At 37.1% G+C, this 23,913-nt stretch overlaps 2 protein-coding genes across 2 annotated transcripts; both read right to left on the bottom strand.

The window, feature by feature from the left end:
- Positions 1-1,592: 1,592 nt before the first annotated feature.
- On the bottom strand, positions 1,593-11,750 carry LOC146450860 (degenerin mec-10-like). The gene is made up of 12 exons (XM_085099918.1): positions 11,487-11,750; positions 9,730-9,835; positions 8,549-9,158; positions 7,241-7,371; positions 6,227-6,390; positions 5,591-5,701; positions 4,939-5,047; positions 4,134-4,212; positions 2,871-2,928; positions 2,688-2,758; positions 2,469-2,544; positions 1,593-2,082 (listed from the first exon to the last, which is right to left on the bottom strand). The coding sequence occupies exons 1-12, from the start codon at positions 11,748-11,750 to the stop codon at positions 1,918-1,920; spliced, it is 1,944 nt and encodes a 647-aa protein (XP_084956044.1). The 3' UTR covers positions 1,593-1,917.
- Positions 11,751-13,256: 1,506 nt separating this feature from the next.
- On the bottom strand, positions 13,257-23,913 carry LOC146450859 (epithelial sodium channel subunit beta-like). The gene is made up of 11 exons (XM_085099900.1): positions 23,814-23,913; positions 23,201-23,429; positions 21,638-21,768; positions 20,705-20,868; positions 20,076-20,186; positions 19,389-19,497; positions 18,801-18,876; positions 16,684-16,741; positions 16,454-16,524; positions 15,687-15,762; positions 13,257-15,170 (listed from the first exon to the last, which is right to left on the bottom strand). Exons 1-11 carry the CDS (start codon positions 23,884-23,886, stop codon positions 14,997-14,999), a joined length of 1,272 nt encoding a protein of 423 aa, XP_084956026.1. The 5' UTR covers positions 23,887-23,913; the 3' UTR covers positions 13,257-14,996.

Here is a 23,913-nt window from a genome sequence, read left to right as displayed (position 1 = left end):
TTATTTTGGGTTTTACTGAAACGTATTGCTGTTTACTTAAGTATTTGCTCTCGTGTCACGTACAGTACATCACTCACACAAATTAATTCTGTTAAGATAACTTAATCGATAAACAGGATCCACACGAAAAATCACCAAAATATAGAGGGCTAATTTCGGAAGACACCCTGTTTGTCTACCAGTTACAGCGTGGGCTAATAGGCGATTTTCAAGATGAAGTTACCTTAATAAAAACTACTAGGATCCCCCCCCCCCCCCCCCCTTTGTTTTTCCTTTCTTAATTAAATTTGACTATCGATCCCAGTGAGGTTTAGATAACAAAAATTCTAACACAAGTTGGCAAGAGAAAACAATTAACAAACTGAATGATTATGATAGCTGTAGGAAATTATGCCATCGTTAAAATCGCCCATTTAACTGAGATCTTAGAAGCTTGGTACTGAAATAGAAAGCTGCTTGTACGTCAGAATTGACTGATCAAGTAAAACTTGGTCACAGATTTAAAGCAGCTGATTGTCCTGAAAAGAATCGAGTGAAAGTTGGGCAGAACGCAGCTGATAAGAATTTAGGCGTCCCTGCGTTTCTTAAACTTCCGACAAGAATTCGGACCTGAAAAACTATGTTTCATGCACAAAATTCATTACTAAAAATTCAATTTCTGATAATTCTAAAAGTATAAAAATTTAAGTTTCACAAGTTTAAGAGACGCATTGTGTTAATGTTTGTACGAGAAACAACCAGCCGCCTGTTGAAAATGGAAAAGAAAGAAAGCTCTTCGGGAGCCATAAGAAACGTTTACCTTCAGGATTGAAACGAGTGAAAGTTGGCAGCTGACATGGATATACGAAAAAACCCGAACTTAAACCAACATTAGCTGAGCATTAAGATATGCACTTACCGAAATTTATAAAAGTTTGATAAATATACACTGGTGGTCTGTCAGAAAATAAGGATAACTCTGATAAAAAATTCCATCATTTTGTACTTCAAGAAGTTCTTGAACCAAATGATCGGCAACACTCTCCAGAGCATGACAGAATACATGATTTTTGAAAAATTGCTGCTCCATTTATTACAACAATCAAAACAACCGTGAAACGTGTGGAAATATAACGCAGAATTAATGGTGACAGCTAAATTATCCATGTCAAGCGTTTCTTCCACGTTAGTTGTAGTTTATTCTGTATTGTTTCTGCTTGTTTTACAAATTTCGTCCATTTACAAGTCTCAGCATTTGTCGTTGTTTAGATAACAAATCATGTAAAACACACTGGTCTCTTATCCAAAGACATCAAGCGACGCCCCATAGCCTTAGGTGTCTTGGGTTCTACAGAACTTAGCCGTGCCCTAGGACTTCCAACACCTTTCGTATAATAATAATGAAAATGATGATGATGGTGATGATGACAATGAAAATGATAAGGATGAGGATAATGATAACGATAATGATAATAATAGTCTTATTTCTTCGCAGAATATATTTCCTAATATACATTGAAATATTTGATGAAGTGGCTTTTTCATTTTTCGTATAGTTACACTGTACAAGCTAGTACTTAAAATAATAATAATAATAATAATAATAATAATAATAATAATAATAATAATAAAATACAATTAGATTCCTTTGAGGGAAAGCCTATTTTGTCCTGTACATTAGGCATTATATGGAGAAATGGTTCGCTTCACACGAAGTGTGTAAGCAGGACCTAGTTTCATTATTTAGTACGTCTTTGTGAAGGAATCTGCCACAGCAATATGATCTGTATTAGTTCAAACTTAATTCATCTTTTATACATTCCAGTACAGATTCTTTACTTCCAAACCAAGATGAAGGGAGTAACATATAACGACTTAATCAATAAGTATGACTTGATGAGACTGGCTGCAGCTGGTAAGGACGAACATGACAGAAGATTATGGTGTCTGTGGTTTAAGGTCTATAATGTTCCTTCGTGAGACCCTATTTATGGCTGTTTTTATTATCATCCAAGCCAATTCCAAGAACTCGCAGCATGTTAATACCGAAATACCAATCCAAAGCCCCAGTTGACCTCCGATGTCGGCTACAAGGTTTACACCCTACAAATTAACAAACCAGTAGAATGCAATTAATTTAGGACTGTGTAATAAATGAACACCTTGCGCCGATTGTGAGATTGATAAAGGACATAAGCTCGGAATGACAACGCTGACAACCTCCCCTAACCCACTTGGTATATGACCCTGACTTCCTTGTAGGTTTATACCCTACAAATTAACAAACTAGTAGAATGTAATTAATTGACGACTCGTAAATGGCACCGCTGACAACCTCACCTAACCCACTAGGTATGTGATCTTGGCTTCCTCATTGGTCAATTAAAATATCGTTGAGAAACCCAACTATTTGACAGTAACCATATAAAGGGCGGGGGGCATTATTACAGACTTATTCAGAAATTTAAAAACAAGAGGAATATAATTACCCCATAGCTGATTCTCTCAGTGACCTTTTCATAATTAAGCTGTTCGTAGTAGACTTTCACTTGAAGAAAGTTCTCACTTAATGGTGGAAGTAAAGAAAGAAATCAACTCGTTGTCATTGTCAACACACTGAGGAAGATTGATGATCAACAAATTGAAAGAAATTAAAAGGAGTATAAAAGAGCTTAAGTTTAATTAAATCATATACTCTATTTTTATACCTTAGAAAGTATCCTTGTTGTAGTTCGTTTGAGAGGGCACTATTTTCTTTCACTCGGCTTTCGAGGATATACTGGAAAACAGAAACGCGCGGAAGCAGAAAATTTTTAACGTCATAAATTAAACGAGTCTCGATAAAGATACTACATTCAACGTCAATGAATCATCTTGACAGCGCAGATTACCTCATATCCTTGAGATGGCCAATGGCCCATGGACACTGTAGTCCTGAACTGAACCTCCCTTAAAAAAGAAATAATAATAATAATAATAATAATAATAATAATAATAACAATAACAATAACAATAACAATAACAATAACAATAACAATAACAATAATAATAATAATAATAATAATAATAATAATAATATTAAATCAATGAATTCTTCTTTGAACTACATCAAACTTCACCGTTGATAAAAGGCTATCGTTTCTCAAGTTCAAGTTTAAGTTCAAGTCAAGTTTATTGTGAAGATACGCTTAGCTTTAGTGAGACAGCTCACCAGCTAGTTTTCAGGTATTTTTGCTCGTCTCAATTTAGCAATGCATGTTCAAAGCTGTACTATTTAAATTTGTGTGGCACTTGATAAGATTGCCCTCCCAATAGTGGGGTCGAAATGAGGTCTGCAGTAAAACCTGATAAAGGTATTCTCTCAAGACCAGTCTGCAAACTACAAGATCTCTGAGATAGAGAAACCGTGTTTTGTAGTTCTGTAGCAACTGCTGCACGGACCGAGTGCCCCTTAAAAGTAGCAGTGTCTATGCCCACTAGCTGTAATAGTTCCCTAATCCACCTGGCCAGTGTGGCAGGGGAGACCGGTTTGTGTGGGCGTATGTGGGACAAAAACAACTTATTAGGTTTAGACTGGTACATTGGTCTCCACTCTAGGGTTCTTGACAGGTACTCCAGGAGGCACTTGCACACACACAGGTGTTCATTTTCAGGGAAACTGGCATGAAAACAGGTTTTGAGCTCCTGACCTGCTCAAACAGTCTTCGTTAAATCTGGAAGTTTGAACTGAACGCATTCACGGTAAAAGGACCTGTAGCGTAAATCACGAGCTGCTAAACCTAGAAGCTCTGTCTGGGGCAGTAAGGGCAAGTAAGCCCACCAATTTGAAAGTTTCATAGACAGTAGATTGTTAAGGCCCAAAGAGGAAATAAATTGCACTACTTTAGAAACCTGCCACGTTGTTGCATATGGCGAGATTGTGGCCCTCCCTCTATATTATGCATTATATTGTTGAGTTATTTCCTTTTCGGGTTGAGGTGATCCGTTCATTCAAAGACGTGAGCCTGCGGTGGGTATACCAAAACATGTTTTGTTGTTGTTATTTCTGGTTGCATTGCTTTTCTCTGATGTTATGGATTTGTAATCCTTTAGTTATTGTTGCTGCTGTAATTACGTTGTTGCTCCTGCCCAGTTATTGTAGAAATAAAGCTTACCTGCAAGGGATTGGGCATTGTGTCTCGCATTCGAGGTCTCCTGTGAGCAGTTTTAGTTGAATTCTTTCTAAACACTTAGCTGGATGGTGGAAAAAGGAAAAGAGTTTACGAAATGGCCTTGTAAAAAGTGAGATTTCACATTCGTTATAAAGCAAGCATATCGATTTATTTCACTGTTGTGGTGGGGTGGAGGAGAGAGGGGGATTTGCGAGGAGGCCTAATCTTGGCTGGTGTAATACATTCACCCCAATTTTGTATAGAAACTTCAGTTATCATTATAAATCATTAAAATCATTATTATAATTAAAAAAAATATTTTTAAAAAAAATTCATGGGAATAGTTTGATAGCTATCTGAGATATGATATATTTTGCATATTGTCACTTGTTTTAACAAGTGCGAGAAGCGCTTGTCTACGAGTTGTGATTCTCTGAGCACTTCTCTCGTGTTCTTAAATATTTCTTTAATAAATGATGCAATATCAAGTGGTAATGCGATGTGAGGTATGTTAACGTTTACTATGGTTTCTAGAGCAGGTTTTACGTGAGTGTCGTAATTTGTAAAACTAAACTAATATTCTGACGGACACAACTCGGCGCAGCGAGCCAACCAAAATTCAAAATAACCGGCGTCAAGCGCGGGAAAACGCGCGCGAGCAAGTAAACGACTGGTTTTGGTTTTGCTTCTCAATGGTTGAAAAAGTGGCACGAATCTTGTTAACCAATCACAGAGCTTAGGAAGGCAAAACCAAAGCAAATGCCACTCAATTTAAAACCACTCTATAATCAATATATTTTAAATGTACCAGTAGTAGCGTTTCGAAGGTTACAAATGTCAGCATCGGAGGGAAACTGGCCTTCGGCACATCCACAGTTTTCCACCTGTTTCTCAGCGTGACAAGAGTTCAAACAAGCCTTACAAATATAAAGGTGAGCATATCATTTATTATTCGATCAGTGCTCAATCAACACACATCTAATGTAGATCATTAATTTAAAAGTTAAAATAGGGGATAGATGGAAAGGGTGGGTGGATCGGTGGAGTGGCCTTCATTTATCTATTCCATTTATTTGGTTTCTCAACTCCTACTACAAATACACAAGTATTAAATAATTAGAAATATTAAATAAATTACAATTAACTCGAATACAATTCATATTGGGAAGGTAAGGAGAGGAGAGGAGGGGCAACTCTAGTAAAACTAATACTGTGCCACTTATTATAGGCCAATAAACTAATTATTTAGTTAAAAATTACGTAGAATAGAAGAGTAGAAAAAATAGAAAAAGGAAACGAAAAATAATAATTACGTTTCAAGATCACTTTTGCCACTCAGGTTCACGATAGTTGCTTTTCTTATGTATTTAATTTATGCTCTACATAATGTCCAATAAAAGTGTACTCTTATGGAATCGTTTTAATTATTCCGGTCTATGTACACAAAAAGCGTGCCTTACCTGTCGAGAGTAAGAAACGTTGAATTTTTTGCTATACAAGCTATCGTGATTCAAGTCCTTCTCGGATACACAGCTTCCATTACCAAATGGATCAACCCTCTCGATGACAGTCTAAATTTTTAAAATAACAATAATAGCTCATCATTGGCACAATTTCATCTCTATCTTACGATTGCTTGATTGGTTGTTCAGTGCATTGCTCTGGCACATTGCTTAGTTGGTGAGTTGGCTCTTTGGTTGTTGGTTGGTTGATTGGATGATTAATGGGTGGTCTCCCTCGCAGTCGTTTATAGTGTCGCCACGCAACGTCGTTCTTCCCCACAACAAATAGCGTTGCGTTGCGACACTAAAACGGCGGGGAGAGAGACTAGTTAATGGGTGGTTGGGTTGATTTATTTTAATAATTCAATGGTTTTTCCACTATGACAGACTCGGAATAAAATTTGTGATTCCTCAAGCAATTTAAGTTCACTTATGACCAGGATTGGTTCTTCTTGTTGATTCCAACATGCACACATTGCACTTTAACTAATGCGCCCCCAACCCAAATGCCTCTACCTTGAACTTTCCATTTTAGTTTTTAATTTGCTTGTTGTTCCTGTTCCTTCAGTTAAGTGCTACACAATGGATACTTACTCTTCTTATTGCAAACGATGTAGAACGGCTTGGAAGAACACTGTAGCCTTCGTTATTAGGGAATGGTATTTGTCCTTGATCGTGAATTATCACCCTGGCTCCTGCTGTGTGACTAAGCTCTGGGATGTACTGTGATTGTTCTATGAACAGGTTCAACTTAAGGCCTGCATGTCGAGAAAAATATAATTTTGTTATTATACCACTTAACTTTAGATAGATAAATGAAACACTATCGCAGTTATGTGGGCAACTTAGCCAATTACGAAAAGAAAGCATGGGAAAAATCCAGGCTTCAACAGCTGCTTAAGTTACGCACAATCACTGTAACACTAACTAACTAACTAACTAACTAACTAACTAACTAACTAACTAACTAACTAACTAACTAACTAACTAACTAACTAACTAACTAACTAACTAACTAACTAACTAACTAACTAACTGACTGACTGACTAACTAACTAACTAACTAGCTAGCTAGCTAGCTAGCTAACTAACTAACTAACTAAGTAGCTAACTTAATAACTAACTAACTAACTAACTAACTAACTAACTAACTGACTAACTAAACAAAATCGTGAAAATGTTGAACTAAAAAACGAAGTTACAAAGGTTCAAAGTTAGCTACAATCCCATATCGTTCCTGTCACATCTCAATGTCCTTTGCTTTCAATAGCAAGAGATAGCCGAGGCAGTGATTAGCTCTACTATATATTGCATATACTAAATAAACAGGAATGATGTTGGTCTTTTAAACTATTGATAGACTTGCGTAAAGCGAATATAAACCAACTTCAAGAACAACAACGTCACTACACTCAGTTTAATCTTTCAGAGTTGAGGTGTCATTGATAGACCCTGTAAAGAACTCATTTGTTCTTGTATATGGTGGATACCGGAAAAGGTTTTTTAGTATACGTATACGCCTGAAAAGAAAACATCAAACAACAACAAAAAACAAACAAAAATGAAAACAGAAAAAGTTTGTAGAGGAAAACCTGAAAAGACAATTACCGCCAGTTGGTCCAGTGATATGTGAGTGAAGAACCTTTTGCTCTTCGCCATCGTCGTTTACGCCACCATTAAATGTGTAGCAGTTACCATGGCGATAATCCCAAAGGTGGCGCCAAAATTTCGAGTAATTTCTGCAAAAGAAGAAGATATTTATTTAAGCAGATAAAATTGTGCAGGTTATGCAAAATAAATGATAGTCGCAAGTATCCTATTATCTATGCATTGCACTAGTTAATTTATGCAATGATTGATTGATTCATCATTTACCGATTGACCAGTAAACACTAAGTAAAGAAATGGATTCTTCTTTCTTTTTCTTTGTTTGTTTTTGTTTTTTTTGTTTTTTTTTTTTTCTATAGCTTTTTTTTTTTTTGCCTTTGCTCTTTGGGTGTTTGCTTCTATCGTAAATTTGTTTCATATATCAACCAATCATCGAATAAGTACTTTTGAAAAACAAGTTACGCAGAAGATCCAAAAGTCAACGAGGAACATATCGTCTTCTTGGCCACTGGCTCAAGCATGAATAAATTGATCGGGAAAGTAATTTACTTCATTATATAGCGCCACTGGATCACAACATGAGAGCTTGTTTGCATTAAAAGCAAATTTGTTTTCCCTGTCTACTTCCAATATATTTTTCTATACGGTATGGCATAATATGATAATACTCTAGCAGGCATTTAATTAGGGAGGTAATGTCCCCTTGTCCTTGTCCAATCGACGGCCGTATTCTTTGGTAGACTCCATTTAACAAATCGACGGCACTTTTCTAAGGTCCATGCTGTTATAGATCATAGAATGACGTCAAACAATGTTGAAAACTCAAGTGGAACCACTCGCCTGCGGCTCGTGGTTTCACTGCCAAATTTTAAACATTTTTACGGCGTCATATTATAGTCTATAAGAGTATAGACCGTAGAAAAATCCCACCGATTTGTTTTTTTTACAATAACATAAAAAAAAAAAACGATCGAGAGGAACTGGCTTCACTTTCCGTTGAGAAAACGCGCGCGTTACACCTTACGTTATTTTTATTGTGTGCACTCTTATAGAAAATAGCTACGAGCCAATCAACGCGCGAGAATTCGAACAAGAAGAAGAAGAAGAAGAAGAAGAAGAAGAAGAAGAAGAAGATACTTTTATTTAAAACAGGGTAATTCCTTCAGTAATTATAAAGCAAATTACTGTTATCAAAGGAAGCCCTAAACGTTATTGTAAAAATAACATCGTTATTGTTATTGGTATTGTAAATTGATCAGTTATTGTAAAAGTAATTTCCCGTCGATAGTGTACTCAAAAGCATGATACCTGCAGTCGTATCCCCTGAAAGAGCACTCAAACACCAAATCTTCAAACTGGTGTCCCATCTCAACAATGGTACTATCGTTTTTAAGGGCCAACTCAGCACGGATTGTTTCTTCAATTTCAAATTCTTTTTTTTTGGTCTCACTTCCAAGTCCTCCAAAGAAATAATCGTAATCGTAGTCATAGTTGTAATCGTAGTTGTCATTGTAATCGTAATTATCATTGTAATCATCGTTGTGCGGATATGGAGTGGTCCCATCCGTAGGGGAATCACGTGACCTAGCAGTACCATCATCCGTTGCGATAGTACTCCCAGTAGGAGCATCGGTCACACCATCGGTAGAAGGTTTATCTTCAGAACCAGTAGGTGTGGCACTTCCATTTTCCTTTGAGGAGGTAGCACCATCAGTAGCAGCACCAGTAGCACCATCGGTAGAAGGATTATTGGTAGGAGTCGCATTATCATCATTAACTGGAGTGGCATCACTAGGGGTAGGAGCCTCAGTTCCTTTTTGGGTAGCAGAATTAGTTGCTGAAGCAATACGGTTATTAGTAGCACGAGACGAAGCAGCATCCTCGGTAGAAATGGCTTCTTCATTTGAATTTTCATATGCTACCAGAAGTGAAAAAAAGATGGTTAGTTTAAATTTAGAAATCTGTCTGAGAAAAACTTAACGACCTTACACAAAAATCAATAATTGTTGCTTAGAATTGATATCATGAGGACATTGATCAATAAATAGAGGGAAGTTGAGAGAAACAAGTAGGTAGTTTTTTTCTGTTACTGCAGGAGGCGTGAAACAACAAATCTTAAGTTAAAGGGAATTTCAAATTGTCAGGGCTACGTTTTGCCACACCATGAGATAATTAATGCCCGTGAAGCAGGAAGAGGCAGCCACGATTGTGAGTGTCTTTGTTTCCATATAAGACTTATTAGCATACGGTAACATAAATGACAAAACTAGCTACGAATATTTGCACTCCATAAATTGAAATAACACAAACAAAGTACTCTGTGAAACTTTGACCACGATATGTTGAATAGCTTTTGACAAACGAACTTTAAATTGTCAAGATTTTACAAAGAATGTATGGCTGGTTGGCAACTCTTGCCAACCAACCATACATTCAATAACCAACTCTTTGGCTATCATCTTGATTAAAGATTACATAAAAAACCTCACCTTCCTCGAACATTTCCATCATTAGATTGTCTATAAAGTTTTCAGGAAGCTTATCGTAGCGGATCATGTTTAGATTGCATATTGACACAGCTGGAAAGGGAGCATGCTAAAAGGATGGAAACAGGTTTGCATTTAATCTCACGTCAAAATAATATCAACTTTAACTTCTAGTATGGTATGTAACAATATCAAAGTAAAAAATGACAACTATCTGCATTTCTATATTCAATCAAGCATTTTTCTTCAATTCGATTACCCAACACGAGGCAAAATTGCTCGAGTGCACTGGTTGAATCTGGCCTGGCCTGAGAAATAATATTGTAAGAATGAAGAGGTATCACAGTTTTGCTAGAAAAAAAAAAGTTACCCCACCGTATAACGTACTTTTGCGATTTTGGTCTGGAACCGATGTGTTACTAGTAAATTATTAAAAAAAAAAGGAATGTTCTGGAACTGCGGACCGTCAAACGTTATTAGAACCATTTATATAAAAAAAAAAGGGTTTTAAAAACGCGTTCGCTGGCAGATAGAATATCAGATCGAATTATATAACGTTTTATTCAAAATGGTGAAGCATAAAAGCTCCCACTAACGGACTAAAAGAAGACTGTCATCTTGTAGACTGTTTTAAGAAGTGTTAAGTAATATATAAGCGATGCCCATTTTAGTATATTTTTTTGGTAACAAAACTGAAACCAGTAACGTTAACTTTAAAATATCCATTAGTACACTACTCTAGAAGGAATAACAATATCTTTCAAGTGCGGTCATAAAGACATTTAAGATAATGGTATCATTGTTCAAACACAGGAACCACCAAATCAATTAATCTTAACCAAGAGAGGATGAGCAACCTGGTCGATGAGAAATTGTAAGCATTTTCACACCAAAAACATTGTGTTTACACCGAATAGTAAAGTAAACGACATGACGCTACCAAGTCATCCTTCTCATAAAGCTATTTTAGCGAACGTCGTCGGAAAGCGTTCGCGACAAGACTGCATGGTGATATGGATAATTTAGTAAAAACTTTACCAAACTCACTTATGGCTCATACTTGCCGAAAATAAATAACAAAGACAATAGCTGATGGCATTTCCTCTGCTCTGGTGAACAATCATGAAATTTCAGCTGAACAGACCTTACTACGCTTCCTTGTTTTGTTGCCCCATTACAGATCGTGTGACGGTAATATAAGGAGTAGTCTGTTTTAATTGGTCATACGCTGCATGCATTCTGTACTTCCAAAAATATAAAGGATCGGTTCTCCTGAGAATATCACGTGAGTTGTATGTTACAAAACATTTATAACTACCTATAGTGCCTTTTAGTCTTTTCGCGTAAGCTGTATGGCTCTACAGCAAAGCAAAATGGCACAATAAGGTATAAGTATGTGTTGCTTTTATGATAAAATAATGGTCGGTGCAAGTCTTCTCTCAGACCATTAGTGGGAGTTTGTGTACTTTCGTATTTTGAATGAGCCGTTATATAATTTGATGTGATATTTTAATTGTTTTTGCCCCCATCACCCAATAAATTGTTTTGATATTTTCCCTGCGCACGAATGTTTTTCATTGAAAACTTTAGAGAATGATATCCTTTCAAACAAAGTCTAACAATTAGGTCTTGCACGACGTATAAGACTTCTGAAACATCTGCGACTATCTTCACACGTACGAGTCGGTTTCTTTTGAGGGGTATCTACGCAACGGTGCCGTCATTTTAATCGAGTCTATGTAGATAATTCCCATACTTACACTTTCGTGATGAACGTTAACAACAGTTGCCACTGGTCGACTTAGGTACATAAGGAACAGGTTATACAACTGGATAACAAACATGATTAGAGCACCTATGCAAAACACGCTCCATGCTGTTCGATGAAAGAAGCCGCCACTTTCAGCCAATCTTCCAAGTCCGTGGGCGGTTGTATAGCTACAGAAACGAGTTATTTCTTGTTTGATCGAGGGCTTCTTGTCAACGGTGGTCTTTGACTTAGCTACTTCGTCCTGTAACTTCATGGTTTCTTTCACTGTCGGCAATAAGCGAAACAAGCTCATTTAATCATGGCCAATTGTAATAAAAACTTTGTGAATAATTAAAATTTCATGTTCCATGAAATAGTGGCGAATAACTTTTTTCCTCGGACAGTCATAGACGACAGTCAGTTCCCTAAGACTGTTATGCTAAAGAAAAGTTATGTTCAAAATTATGGCGGGAAAACACAGTTTACAGCTCATATAACGTGAAGCTGACAGCTTGTTGTTATTACATGGTGTTTAATCGTCTCTTGTAAAAAAAAATAATAACAAAACAAAACAAAGTATTGTTTATAGGCGAAATCAAACTGATAAGATTGTGTATCTTGAAAACAAAATGATGAACGATATGACATTTTATCTTGGTACGAGTAAAATCAGTTCTTGGTATACCAGCTTGCTATTTTGTATTCAGTGCTCGAAGCCTAGCCAGCCTCATCAACCCAGTTGAATATAAAGTTATCTATCTAATGGCGTAGTGTTATTTCGTTTCTTCGTATATATACTTACGTATAATCACAGGTTTTGGCTGCACAGTCATTCTTCGTTGGAGAAAAGGTTAAAGAAGGGGTATGTGACAATACCGATATTTTTCGTAAAACGCATGTAGCACGTATTAAAATGATTTTTCAACCAGTTTGGACATAAATTAGCTTGGTTAAAAGCAGCCATTTAAATGAATGCTATTCTGCAACACTTTCATAAATGTGTCATGTCTTTTCATAATTGCGAGGCTGTAAAGAGTTCACTAAACGGTTTACCTTATCATCCAGGAAGAAAAAAAATACTTGGGGCTCTGAAAAAGAATTGGTAATTGATCTGAATGGTACCTTATTCTCCCAATAAGTTTTTTTTTGGTTGACCTTTAAAGATTCAATAAAATAAGAAAATGCAAATTATTTGCCTCCTCGGGATTTCTAATACCGGTAAAGTTTAAATAATAGGTTATGTCTTACCGTCAGTTTTTCATTTTTGTAGCTAAGGGTGTCACGAATCTCCTACCAGTTACAATGTCAAAGTTATGCGATCGTCTTCGCGTTCGTTTTCTTAGACTCCATAAAGCAAAACAATACAATTCCCACGGACTATTACGACCATTATATAGCCACCAGAAAATTGATGTAAATATAACAAATTAAAGGAATCAAGTGTTAGCAGGAATTCTGCGATGAATAAGACACTTAAGGTAGTTAATTATGTTGCGCAGCGTGTAATTTTGAAATGGTTAATTTTGATTGGGTAATTATGAGTATCGCGATATTTGAAGTGGAAGGAGACAAAGAGGCTCTAATTGATGAGCGCTGTGGAACCGTGCGTCAGCGCTCTAGAAGGCCATTCTGATAATTAAGTGTTAGCGCATTAACCAGGTCAAATAAGAGCAAACAGGAGAAAAGGAGAGCAAAATAAGAGTAACAATTGTACAAATCTTAGGAACAGCAAATGGTTAATTTATCTATATCTTTATTGAAAACAACAACACCGCCATCTTTTACAGGTGAACGCAAGATTTTTTATGCACAGCCCCAACCAATCTACATATATTACAGCGGTTACCAATAACACGCGACCTGCGGCATTCAAAAGAGTCGGATAAAGTTGCGTTTTGGTGGACGTCAATCAAAGAAAAGCAGTTGAAATTATTTTGAATTCTGACAAAATTCCAAGGTAACCGGCAAGAAACTAAGAATTTTACCTCGCTAAGAGAAGGTAAAGTTTATTTAACTTGATTCTCGAGCCAGATCAAGCGCAAATAAAAAGTATTTTTGAATTAAAATTTTAAATTTTCACTGCACGTGATAATTTGCTCACTTGCACGCATCGCTGATTTAATTATCAGGTGTAGCGATTTCAAATGTTTCAAAAAAAAAAAAAAACGGCTTCGTCTAAACAATGCCCATTTTTTTAGATAACCGGACTTGGAAATCAACTTTCATTAAGTTTATCATCCGTCAGCGGATAAAACTGTCAATTTCTTGGTTCTGTTGCCTTGAAATGTTCTCAGAATTCAAAATAATTTCAACGGCTTTTCTATGATTGACGTCCACCAAAACGCAACTTTATCGGAGTCTTTTGAAGGCGATAGGTCGCGTGTTATTGGTAACCGCTGTAAGATTGCAGGCTTGTAGCTATGATCAATATAATTATACAAATCCTTAGGAGTTTAGCAAAAGCTTCAATGGCAATCCTTAATATGTATATGGCGTCGTTTAAAGGGTGGTTGTACTGAAAAATGCCTTCTCAATTACCAACTAACTGGAAAGGTAGCTGTAGATTTTATTGTATCAGGGTTGGTGATCGGTCCAACATTAATTATTTATTTGTTTTTGCCATACTTTTTATATAGTAAAAACTTAGGATAACGATAAAGTTTTGAAATAAAGAAGTTTTCTAGTTATTTGTTTATTTTTATTTTGCGCTTATTTATTTCTTCAATGTTTTAATTAATTTCCCGCTGCACTGTCAACACAAGTTACACTTATGCTCTCGCAAAGGCAAACGACTGCTACGCACGCTATGGCAATGATTAAGGTGGTTACAAATACACGTGACAAAAAACATTTTGAAGGACGTATTTTTAAACATCATATCTCATTTAAGGTTTGACTGTTCTAGATTAAATTACAATTCGCCTTAATTTTGATACTGCAGTTTATTCTATTATCCCTGATAACAAAACTGTTATTGAAAACAATTTACAACGCGTGGGTCAGGATTAAACGTCAAGTTCAACTCCAGCTTGTAAAGAAATGTTATTTTTTTATAAGAAATTCAGCTTCACTCCATATTGAAACCAGGAGAATAATGCTCAATTGAAACATAACAAAATTGATGTCTTCACAGGACTAGGTACTGCGTAAAATCCCAATGGGTATGCCGCCTCTATACTTTAGAACATCACAAAAGAATTTTGTATGTTAACTGCGGATTAATTGCTTAATTTGAGGGACTTTTTTTTCATGAAACCATTGTGATCAAATTGTAATAAAACTAGAAAGGCGAAGCTCCGGCTGCGAGTACAGAAGCCTTTTCCGAAATTTGTTTCAGGCGGATGAAACAAAGCCGGAACAGGCGTCTATTCTCACAGGCTAATCTCACAGGCTTCTCGAATCCCAACCCGCCAATACACAATCTTTTTGGAAAAAAAAAAAACTGTAAATTGACTGAACACCGATTGCTTATGGGCTTTGCGATTTTTCACTGAAGCGTTCAAATTCTAGCAATAGAAAATTAACTGTTTCTATCTGCTGCAGGCATCACACGAATCACATTTGATGAAAATGCTCTTCTCAAGGCACTCCGAAGTAAGAGGAGAGCAAGCTCTAACAACTCGCAGCATGTCAACACTGAGATGCCAATCCAGAGCCCCAACTGTCCTCCGATATCTGCGGCTAGGTTTACAGACTGATGAGAAAAATAAAATCACTGATTTTTGGATTGTTGCCTATTACCATTATTGACTAAACAAGTACATGGTCTTCAACATGCCCATTTGGCCGAATTTTGGCGTATTTCTACGTCAAGCGACGCCATTAATCTTTACTGGGACCCCCAAAGCTTACCAAGTTTTGTTGTCGCAGCTTTTGGGAGTTAGTTAGGACGGACCCACCCACCCTCCCCCCCCCCCCTCCCCCCTCCCTGCTCCCAGAAAGTCTGGTCTAGACAGGGTTAAACAAAATAATTTATATGTTTGTTTTTAATTTGGTAGCCGGAAAAAGATTCGAGTGTTGACGTTGTTCGTGAATATTGAATTAACAGTGAAAAGTATGAGGCCGAGGAGATGAGGGTTATTAATTGCTTATTAAGGTTTTCAGAAATTTTGTAGATCAGTTATTGTACCATGCTGCCATAAATGAAGAAAACTACTCTCCCAATACAACAAGTGGAGGAAATTAGTCCTTAATTTCATGCCTAAGATACCTTGTAGCTCACTCTCTCGACCACTCTTTCGAAGTTCAGCTGCTCGAAAAATATCCTTACTTGCAAGAAATTCTCGCTGAAAACGAATGAAAATGCATAAGAGTTGTTTACATATCACTTGAATGGTGTTTGTGTTCAGTTAAGACATTTTACCCACTGTCGACAACTCATAAGCTATATATACTTGCCCATTTTGATCTCTTGGTTGATGACCGCAAATTTATCGGCAGCTTCTGAGTGCTACTTAGTTTGCTGCTGCTACTACACTAGATCCTTAATAATGGCTTTGGGAATTACCAAGGGCAACCTATACACAAATGAGGTAGACCATCAAGGTGATTTCCACAGTGGGCCACATGTACAGGCATTGCCAATGGGCATGGAGTCATCATCACAATTATGGAGTAAAAAGGATAATCTCTATTCCCCATTGAATCTGAGGAGACTGGTTAATCTCAATGTTACTATCAACATTCTATTTTGATAACATGTAACCATATACACAATGGTAGAAATTGAGAGTACCACACCATACATAAAGATTATGATTTAACCACTCGTTTTCAGGCCATACATCACATCCAATCTGCATGCGATCCACTTGACAATCGCGAACTTTCCTAGCCGTGAGTCTGTTTTCGTCTGTTTAGGCTACCTTCAAAAATATCTCATTCACTTTAAAGCGGTGCTAGGTAAAGTCACTTAAATGCCATCTAAATAACTGAGTCACACACACGTTGTTGTTAAAAGTGGCTTAAGTTATTTACCTTAGATAATAGCCAAAATCCTGTTCAGAAGTAAACACCTGTCTTTCTTTGACGCGCGCCTGAAGAATTTGCTTCAAAAATAAATTTAAGGCAGTTTAGTATTTTCGTTTCGACTTTCATGGATGCCAAAAACTTGTTTAAATTCTTTAGGCTAAACTCGTTTTAAAAACTTTTCGAATTTCAAGTTTTCAATGCAAAGCTACAGTGAAGGTCAAACAAAATTCCCATACCTCATATCCATAAGAAGGCCATTCGCCCATCGACAAGGTGGTCCTGAACATGACTTCTCTGTAAAAAAAAAAGAAAGCAAGTAAATAAATATTTCAGATTACGTCCTGATTCAAGTTTGCATGTTGGACTGGGAAACCATATCACTGGGTGCAACTAAGCCGAACAACTCCTAAGCGGGAACTTCTCCATGCACAAGCTGCCCAGGCCCATTGTAAGGGTCACTTTACAAAGTTTCGACTATAGCTAAACAAGTTTTTCTAAAAAGACGTTCCTGTAGTTTTGTTCCGATCTGTACTAAATCATGCTTTTAGTGTACGTATGAAGATACCTTGCTCATATATGAAATGCTTCTCTACTAATAATTTTTAATTTAATTTTCACAATAATAAAACTTAAATAATACAAGTATTTCTATAGTTTCTTCTTTCTTAAGATAAAGGAAGGAACTCCTATCACTTTGACAAGAAATATGAAATTAAAATATCTGACATGGTCCCTTAAAGGGGAAGTATCACAAAAATTTTGATGTCATTTCAAAACCCCAAAATGTTTGTCTGAAAACAGAAACAAGACAATAATGTCTAGTTTTGTCATAAATTATCACCACGGTACAATAAAACTGTCCATTAGTGCCTCTGGCCAGAGACAGAGTAGGTCGGAATGGATTGAAACTTGAAAAATGTTAGGCTAATGTTTTTCAAGTTTTCGTATTTTTGTTTCCAAAATGGGCTAGAACAGAGTGCGAGTACATTGTTCCTGTCAAGAATTGAGTTGATTTCTCTCCTCTCGTTGTTGTAGAATTATTTTGTTGCAAAGTGAAGATTTTATTTCACCATTTTTAACAAAAGAGGTAAAAAACCCCAAGATACTTCCCCTTTAATATATGTCATTGTTTCTGCTTTGTTATGTACTTAAAAAGCAAAACTAATTGATCTGAAAGCACGGCAAAAGGGAGAATTCTTCTATTCCCAAGCACCCAGTTCCAGCCAAGAGACGCGCTTCAACTCCAAGAGACAAGCACCTGCCCACACCCACGGGGGATGTTTGTCTGCTTATAGAAGCAATGTCAGACACATGAGTTACTTCATGAAAAAATATAAAGGGGACAGAGAGGGAGACCACCAGTATAGTCCTTGGGATATGTGAATTTCACTTAAAGACGATGCCTACTAATACCGAAGTATTTTTGCGCGGTTTACGACTATGTGGAACAAACAGATCTTAGCAAGGGCTATTCAAATCCAAAAAGTCAATTAGGGATAATCACGCATTCTTTAGAGATAATTAAGTAACAATTGTTCTAAAAAGCAGTAAAATACAAAGCAATGTATGGTGCATGTTTTTCGCCAGATTGAAGTTTTATTATCTCTGAAAAATGAATGGTTACCCCAAATTTTCTTTTTGGATGCCAAAAGCACTTGCTAAGTTTTGCTTTCTCCTCATAGTTTTAAACCGCGCAAAAATATTCCTGTGTTAGTAGGCACCACCCATAGGAAACCCGAGTATCTCGAGATGCACAGAACGTATGCCCAGTAACAAAAGTAGGCACCATCCTTTAGTTAGAGAGTTTACGCAACACGACGGCTGATGTGGTGGGACGGCAAATTGTCCTGGTGTGACCAACGTGACGTCCAAGTATTTACGACTCTCGATTGTAACATTTCTACTGCTCGTGGTCTTCACGTTATAACAGATGTGAGAACAGCAGGTTTGCACGCAAATCGCCTAAAAATGTGAAGGTACTAAGATGTCATGTTGGTCACACAACGATAATTCACCGTCCTCTTCCGTCAGTCGTCCTGTTGCTTAAGCTCACTATTTTTAGACGTCGTGAAAACGGAAGTCCCGACACGTCCGCAAATGTATTTAGACGCCCGTAAATACCACTTAGGTAAGCCATACTGAATATTCAACAGCCGCCTGGTAACACAATGCGACGTTGGCACGCTCCGATGATATCCGGTGACGTCATACTGAGCATTTGTGGACGTCTTGGGAAACTGAATTCCGTCAAGACGATGTCTAAAAGCAAGTCAAGTGAAATTCACATATCCTAGCTAACCCCCCCCCCCCCCCCTCAGTTTTCCTCTCTATCCCCGTATTTTCTCATGGTTACCTGCATGGAGAAGGACATTCCTTTTCGCAGTCAAGTTCTCCACTGAGTTTTTGGAGCAGAGTTTGTAAGCACCGTTCTGGAAACCAAAAGAATATGGTGTGCACGATAAATCATTAAGGACAAAATAATATTCAGCGGTGATAAAAACGAGCTCCCCTTTAACTGACAACATAATACTACCCAGGGGTTATACAAGAAGATATGAGTTAATGAAAAAGGGGTGGCACTTGTTGACCGAATCGACAGAATAGCCTCGTTGTATGTATGTTATCCTATGCGTCTCGTGAGAATCTGCAATGGTTACCAGTCGGAATTAAATGTTGTTTGCATTGCCTTAAAACAATCAAAAACATCCATAGGGTACTTTTCTGAGGCCAAAGAAGACCATATAAAGCTGAAGCTTAGGAATCTTTCTAAAGTGAGATACAGATGAAAACCGCTAAGGGTCATTGCAAAGTTCTTGTGGCTGACTTCCTTATGGCGATACAGCGGTGAGTTACCAAAATTTAAGTAAGAATTTTAAATGATTGTGAAGTTTTTTGGTCAGTTTACGAGTAGGTTATACAATTAATCATACAATGTGATTACCAATGGTAGAATTTCTCTTGTCACAGATTATCGCATCAGCTGGATATTGAGCCTCGACACATCCACACTGCAAAATTTCTTTTTCAGCAAGACAGGAATTCAGACAGGTCTGCAAAACATATGGGTGTAAAAGAAAGCCAGTTTTAAACACGTTAACAATTGGAAATAATGTAATGGAATATGTTAAGCCTGGTGAATAAATGAGAATGATGTATTGATTAGGAAATGACACAGGCATACTCGAAAGAAAAAACTTCGAGTGCTCCGAGTGATTGTTTGCACCTAGAAGTTAAAGGAGATTTCCAAGAGACAAGAAATGGCTGTTGGAGGGGATATGTTGCAAACTTCAAGTGCACGTGTGCTTCCGGACGCTGCTGTATTTGATTGAGCATGTGTTACTAATTGTCTTTTGTTTTGATATATAATAAAATTTTGTCATAGACTTGTCCCTCAAACACTTAAAACGCGGAAAGGGGAACAGACACAACTCTATGACACAACTCCCCAGGACTAATGAATTTTCTCTCTTATGTTATAGTTTCCTCGAATGCATAGCCCCTTAGTGGCTCTTAATACAATTGTAACATTCTCTTGGACCACTCTCGTGTTTGTCAAGCCATTTTGTTACTCATAAAAACTTTGTAGTAAGGAAAATGGAGTTGCTGTAGCAATGAATTGTCTACATGCCTGTCTGGAATATGAAGTATTGAACTTCTTCGTGTAAATGTTCTTGTCAAGGATGCCGTCGTCTGAAATACAGCTTCCATTGCCGAACGGATCAACACGCTCAATAACAGCCTGCCATGATAAAAGACTATAATATAGGAAGATATAGAATAATATGTATCTTCTTAGCGAGAGCGTGCGCAATGGCCGTTTTCAAATGGTTGCAAAATTTGTATATTTGTTCTTGCTTGCTTAGGTTTTGGGTTGTTAAGTTCTGTGATCGGTTTAAAAAGCATCGCACCGCATGGTAAATCAATCAGAGGTCCAAACTTCAGAACAATCATAAATTGCTTCCGTGAGATTTCCTGCAGTTGACGAATGGAGCAAAAGTTTCTTCAAGGTTTTATTGGTTTGGTACTTTGCTATATTCGCGTACGTCGTGTCTGACAATGGTGACTACGTTCAAAAAATATTGGCAATCAAAACTGTGTTTGGCAATATTTTTTTAGCGACTACTTAAACTGAATTGGTTGTGGCTTTACGATACTCAGATGAAAACTTTAACATCCCCTTCTTTATTTTCAATCTTTGGTACATTACTCAGTGCTAGAAACCTGTTGGCAGAATACAACGTTCTTATAATTACTTACCCTTCTAATTCCAAATGAAGTAGAATGGCTCGGGAGAACACTCAAACCCTCGTTGTCAGGAAACGGCACCTGCCCTTGATCGTGAATGACTACTCTCGCTCCAGCCGTGTGTGATAGTTCTGCGATGTACTGTGACTGTTCGATAAACAGATTTAATTTCAGACCTGAAAACGAGATGCAGTTGGTCAGCCCTTCGTGGGTTTATTATAAACACTAGGAAATGTGACTGTTAAGAGTTGAGCTCTCTTACCAGAAGTCTGGTCTAAGACCGTCGAGAGAGTACTAGGACTTCACTACGAAAAAATATTAAATTCAACGCCGAAAACAAAAGGACGGTAAATTGTTGGAAAAGTGTCTAAATTCTAAATTTTAGTTTAAGAAGTAGAATTAATTAATATTCAAGAGTGTTTAAAATTAGATATGATTGTCGCCTATTTTCGCTTTTAAATTTCCCAGGCGCAGCCATCCTGGATTTCATGACGTAATACGGTTGCTCATTTACTTCACACGAAAGAATTTCTGCCTATTAACAATAGCGGCAACCGTATGACGTCAACAAGTCCAAAATGGCGCGAATAGGCGATAATCATATTTAATTTTTAGCACACTTGCATACTTTTTAAACTAAAATTTTGAATCTTGACACTATTTCAAACGATTTACCGTCCATTTGCTGTCGGAGTGGAGGTTCCCTTTTCTGAATAATGTCGATTTGATTAAAATGCAAACAACAATTAGATTAATTATTTGACCTTAACAAGTGGTACGTGATACGTATCTTTATCAATATAACTTTTTTCTCAATAATTTTTATTATTTTATAAACCACCATAAAATTAAGGACTGTGAACGAAAATGACAACAACAATGAACAGCAGCAAAAAGGTTTATGAGTAATATAAAAAGACTGCGTCCCTAAATGTATTACACTACCTCCATCTGGTCCGGTGTTGTGAGAGATTAAAACTTTCTGATTGTCCCCATTGTCATCTATTCCACCATTAAAGGTGAAACAATTTCCGTACCGGTAGTCCCAGAAATGATGCCAGTACTTTGAGTAGTTCCTATAAAGAGTATTTCTTGCACAATGCATTAAGGTATTTATTAAGAGGCTAAGGCAATTAGTTAAGTTACAAGCAAATATGGTGAAATAGCAACCATTTTCATAGAAGAAGGTTCGATTTTCCTTGTTCATTGCATGTACACCTTACTTTTACCCCCCTCATATTTCTACACCCATTTACCACCTGGCACAACGTTAGTACAAATTTTCTCTACTTTTTTATAAGTTGAGGCTCATGTATGGTCAAGGTAGACAGCAGTGAAACAAAATCACCGATTCGGTCATGCGATTCAGTTTTGAAAGGCGCAAAATCTCAGCCAAGTCCGCTTGCGTTTGTCTCCAATAGTTGCCCTTTGCTATATGCAGGTGTAAATATTCCCTTTGGACTGTTTGTAGGAAACAATTTTGAGCGTAGGTAAACAAAGGATCCAACATTTCTAATCATGCGAGGAATAACTATTACTCAACTGACTTTGAAAACGCAATTGTGATTGATTAATGTAACCAGCGAGTACGAAAGCTCTTGATTAATGTCATACTGCCATGACTGCCATGAAGCAGATAACAATTCCATACCGTTACCAAGGCAAGACTCGATTCTTTCGAAAAAGCTACTCGTAATTCCGGTATGTTTTCGAACTTAATGATACTTATGTATTTACGCATTCGCGCGCTCTTTATCATTTGACAAAGGCTGCAGTCTGGTAGCCGAAAGCTCATTTCTTTACGAGTTCCTTCAAAACCAGAGAACGTTTTTTCAACTTTTAATAGATAATTATTTTATGAGAAAAAAACAAAACAAAACAAAAACAAGAAATACTGCTAGACCTTGTTGATGTCAATTTTGGACGAAGACATGTTAGATCTAGTGGTTGCTATTTCATGGTCATAGTCGGATAATTAACAATTATTCCACGAGCGCGAGTTGGACTTGAGATGATAGATAGCCAACTCGGCGCTGTTGGCTATAATTATCTCTCATCCAACAAGCGCGATTGGAATAATTGTTTTATTAAAAACAATCAAGACATATTGCTAGATCTTGCTGACTTCGCTTTGCAAGAACAACCAGAAGACAATTGAATGGTCGCTATTTCTTGGGCATGGTATAATGGCTCATATACAATGGCTGCTAAGCCAATCAAATCACTAGAACTGCGTTAATATTATACGATGATCTAGTGATAATGACTGACAGCCAATGGCAGCTCAGTTAATGAAACCTCTGGAACTGTGTTACCTATATGATCCAGCAACGACTCGATTTTGTTGAATTAGTGTTAAATATGTTACCCAATCAGACCACGAAGTGCGTATGCAGCGAGCTTGAAATCTCACCGTCTGTCACACTGTAACATTTGTAACAATTGCCACGAATCTGGCGAATATTTAGACTTTAAGCAAATAATATGGACAATGAGAAAGCACACTACCTGCAATTGTACCCTTTAAACGAACACTCAAAAACAAACTCCCCAAACTGATGTCCCATTGAAAACAACATTGAGTCATTTTCCAGGGCGATCTTGGCAAGTATAGCTTCCTGAATCTGATACTCCATTTCTTTGACTCCTTCCTCTGATGTCTCACCAAAGTAGCTTGATCCATTGCTTGAACTTGGATAAAGGTTATCTTCACTCCAAGATGAACTGTTATACAATACTTTCGATAGTACGGGAAGACAGATGGACAGCAATAAGAGACAGGAACGGGAAACAAAATGACAAAACCACACTTTAAAAAATGTATTTGCCATCAGCAGCATAGCGCATCTGCATGCTAAAAGTCATTCTAAGGGAAGAGTATCTTTTACAATCTTCAAGAAATAAAAACAGGTGTTGAGTTGGTCTGATTTTAGTAAATCTACTAAGTTTTAAAGATACTACAATTTTTTTTGTGGGTATGGATTGAATTCTTACAGGGTCAAAATTAAGTTGTACAAAATATAAGGTTGCGATAAAAGTATTTGCAGTCTAGTTGCTATTATTAGGTAAGGGTTCACAATGTCAATCTCTACACTGGATTTTCTAATTATAAATACGTTACCATATGATGAAAGGTTTCCCAGAACGTCTTCTACGTAGCTCATCGGAACTTTCTCCATTCGAAGCATGTTCATGTTGCAAATAGTCACTGCCGGAAACCG

Source organism: Pavona decussata, unplaced genomic scaffold (assembly GCF_977016875.1).
Source record: "Pavona decussata unplaced genomic scaffold, jaPavDecu1.1 SCAFFOLD_417, whole genome shotgun sequence".
NCBI classification, from domain to species: Eukaryota; Metazoa; Cnidaria; class Anthozoa; order Scleractinia; family Agariciidae; genus Pavona; species Pavona decussata.
This window is presented reverse-complemented; position numbering and strand designations above follow the sequence as displayed.

Coding starts and splice junctions, on each gene's coding strand:
- LOC146450860 (XM_085099918.1), bottom strand. CDS start 11,750: ATGAAGTTACAGGACGAAGTAGCTAAGTCAAAGACCACCGTTGACAAG. Junction 2,929..4,133: donor CAATGCCCAATCCCTTGCAG/GTAAGCTTTATT, acceptor TTCTTTTTTAAG/GGAGGTTCAGTTCAGGACTA. Junction 2,083..2,468: donor CTGAGAGAATCAGCTATGGG/GTAATTATATTC, acceptor GTTAATTTGTAG/GGTGTAAACCTTGTAGCCGA.
- LOC146450859 (XM_085099900.1), bottom strand. CDS start 23,886: ATGAACATGCTTCGAATGGAGAAAGTTCCGATGAGCTACGTAGAAGAC. Junction 19,498..20,075: donor ATACTTCATATTCCAGACAG/GCATGTAGACAA, acceptor TATGTTTTGCAG/ACCTGTCTGAATTCCTGTCT. Junction 16,525..16,683: donor GGCCTTCTTATGGATATGAG/GTATGGGAATTT, acceptor TTATTTTTGAAG/CAAATTCTTCAGGCGCGCGT.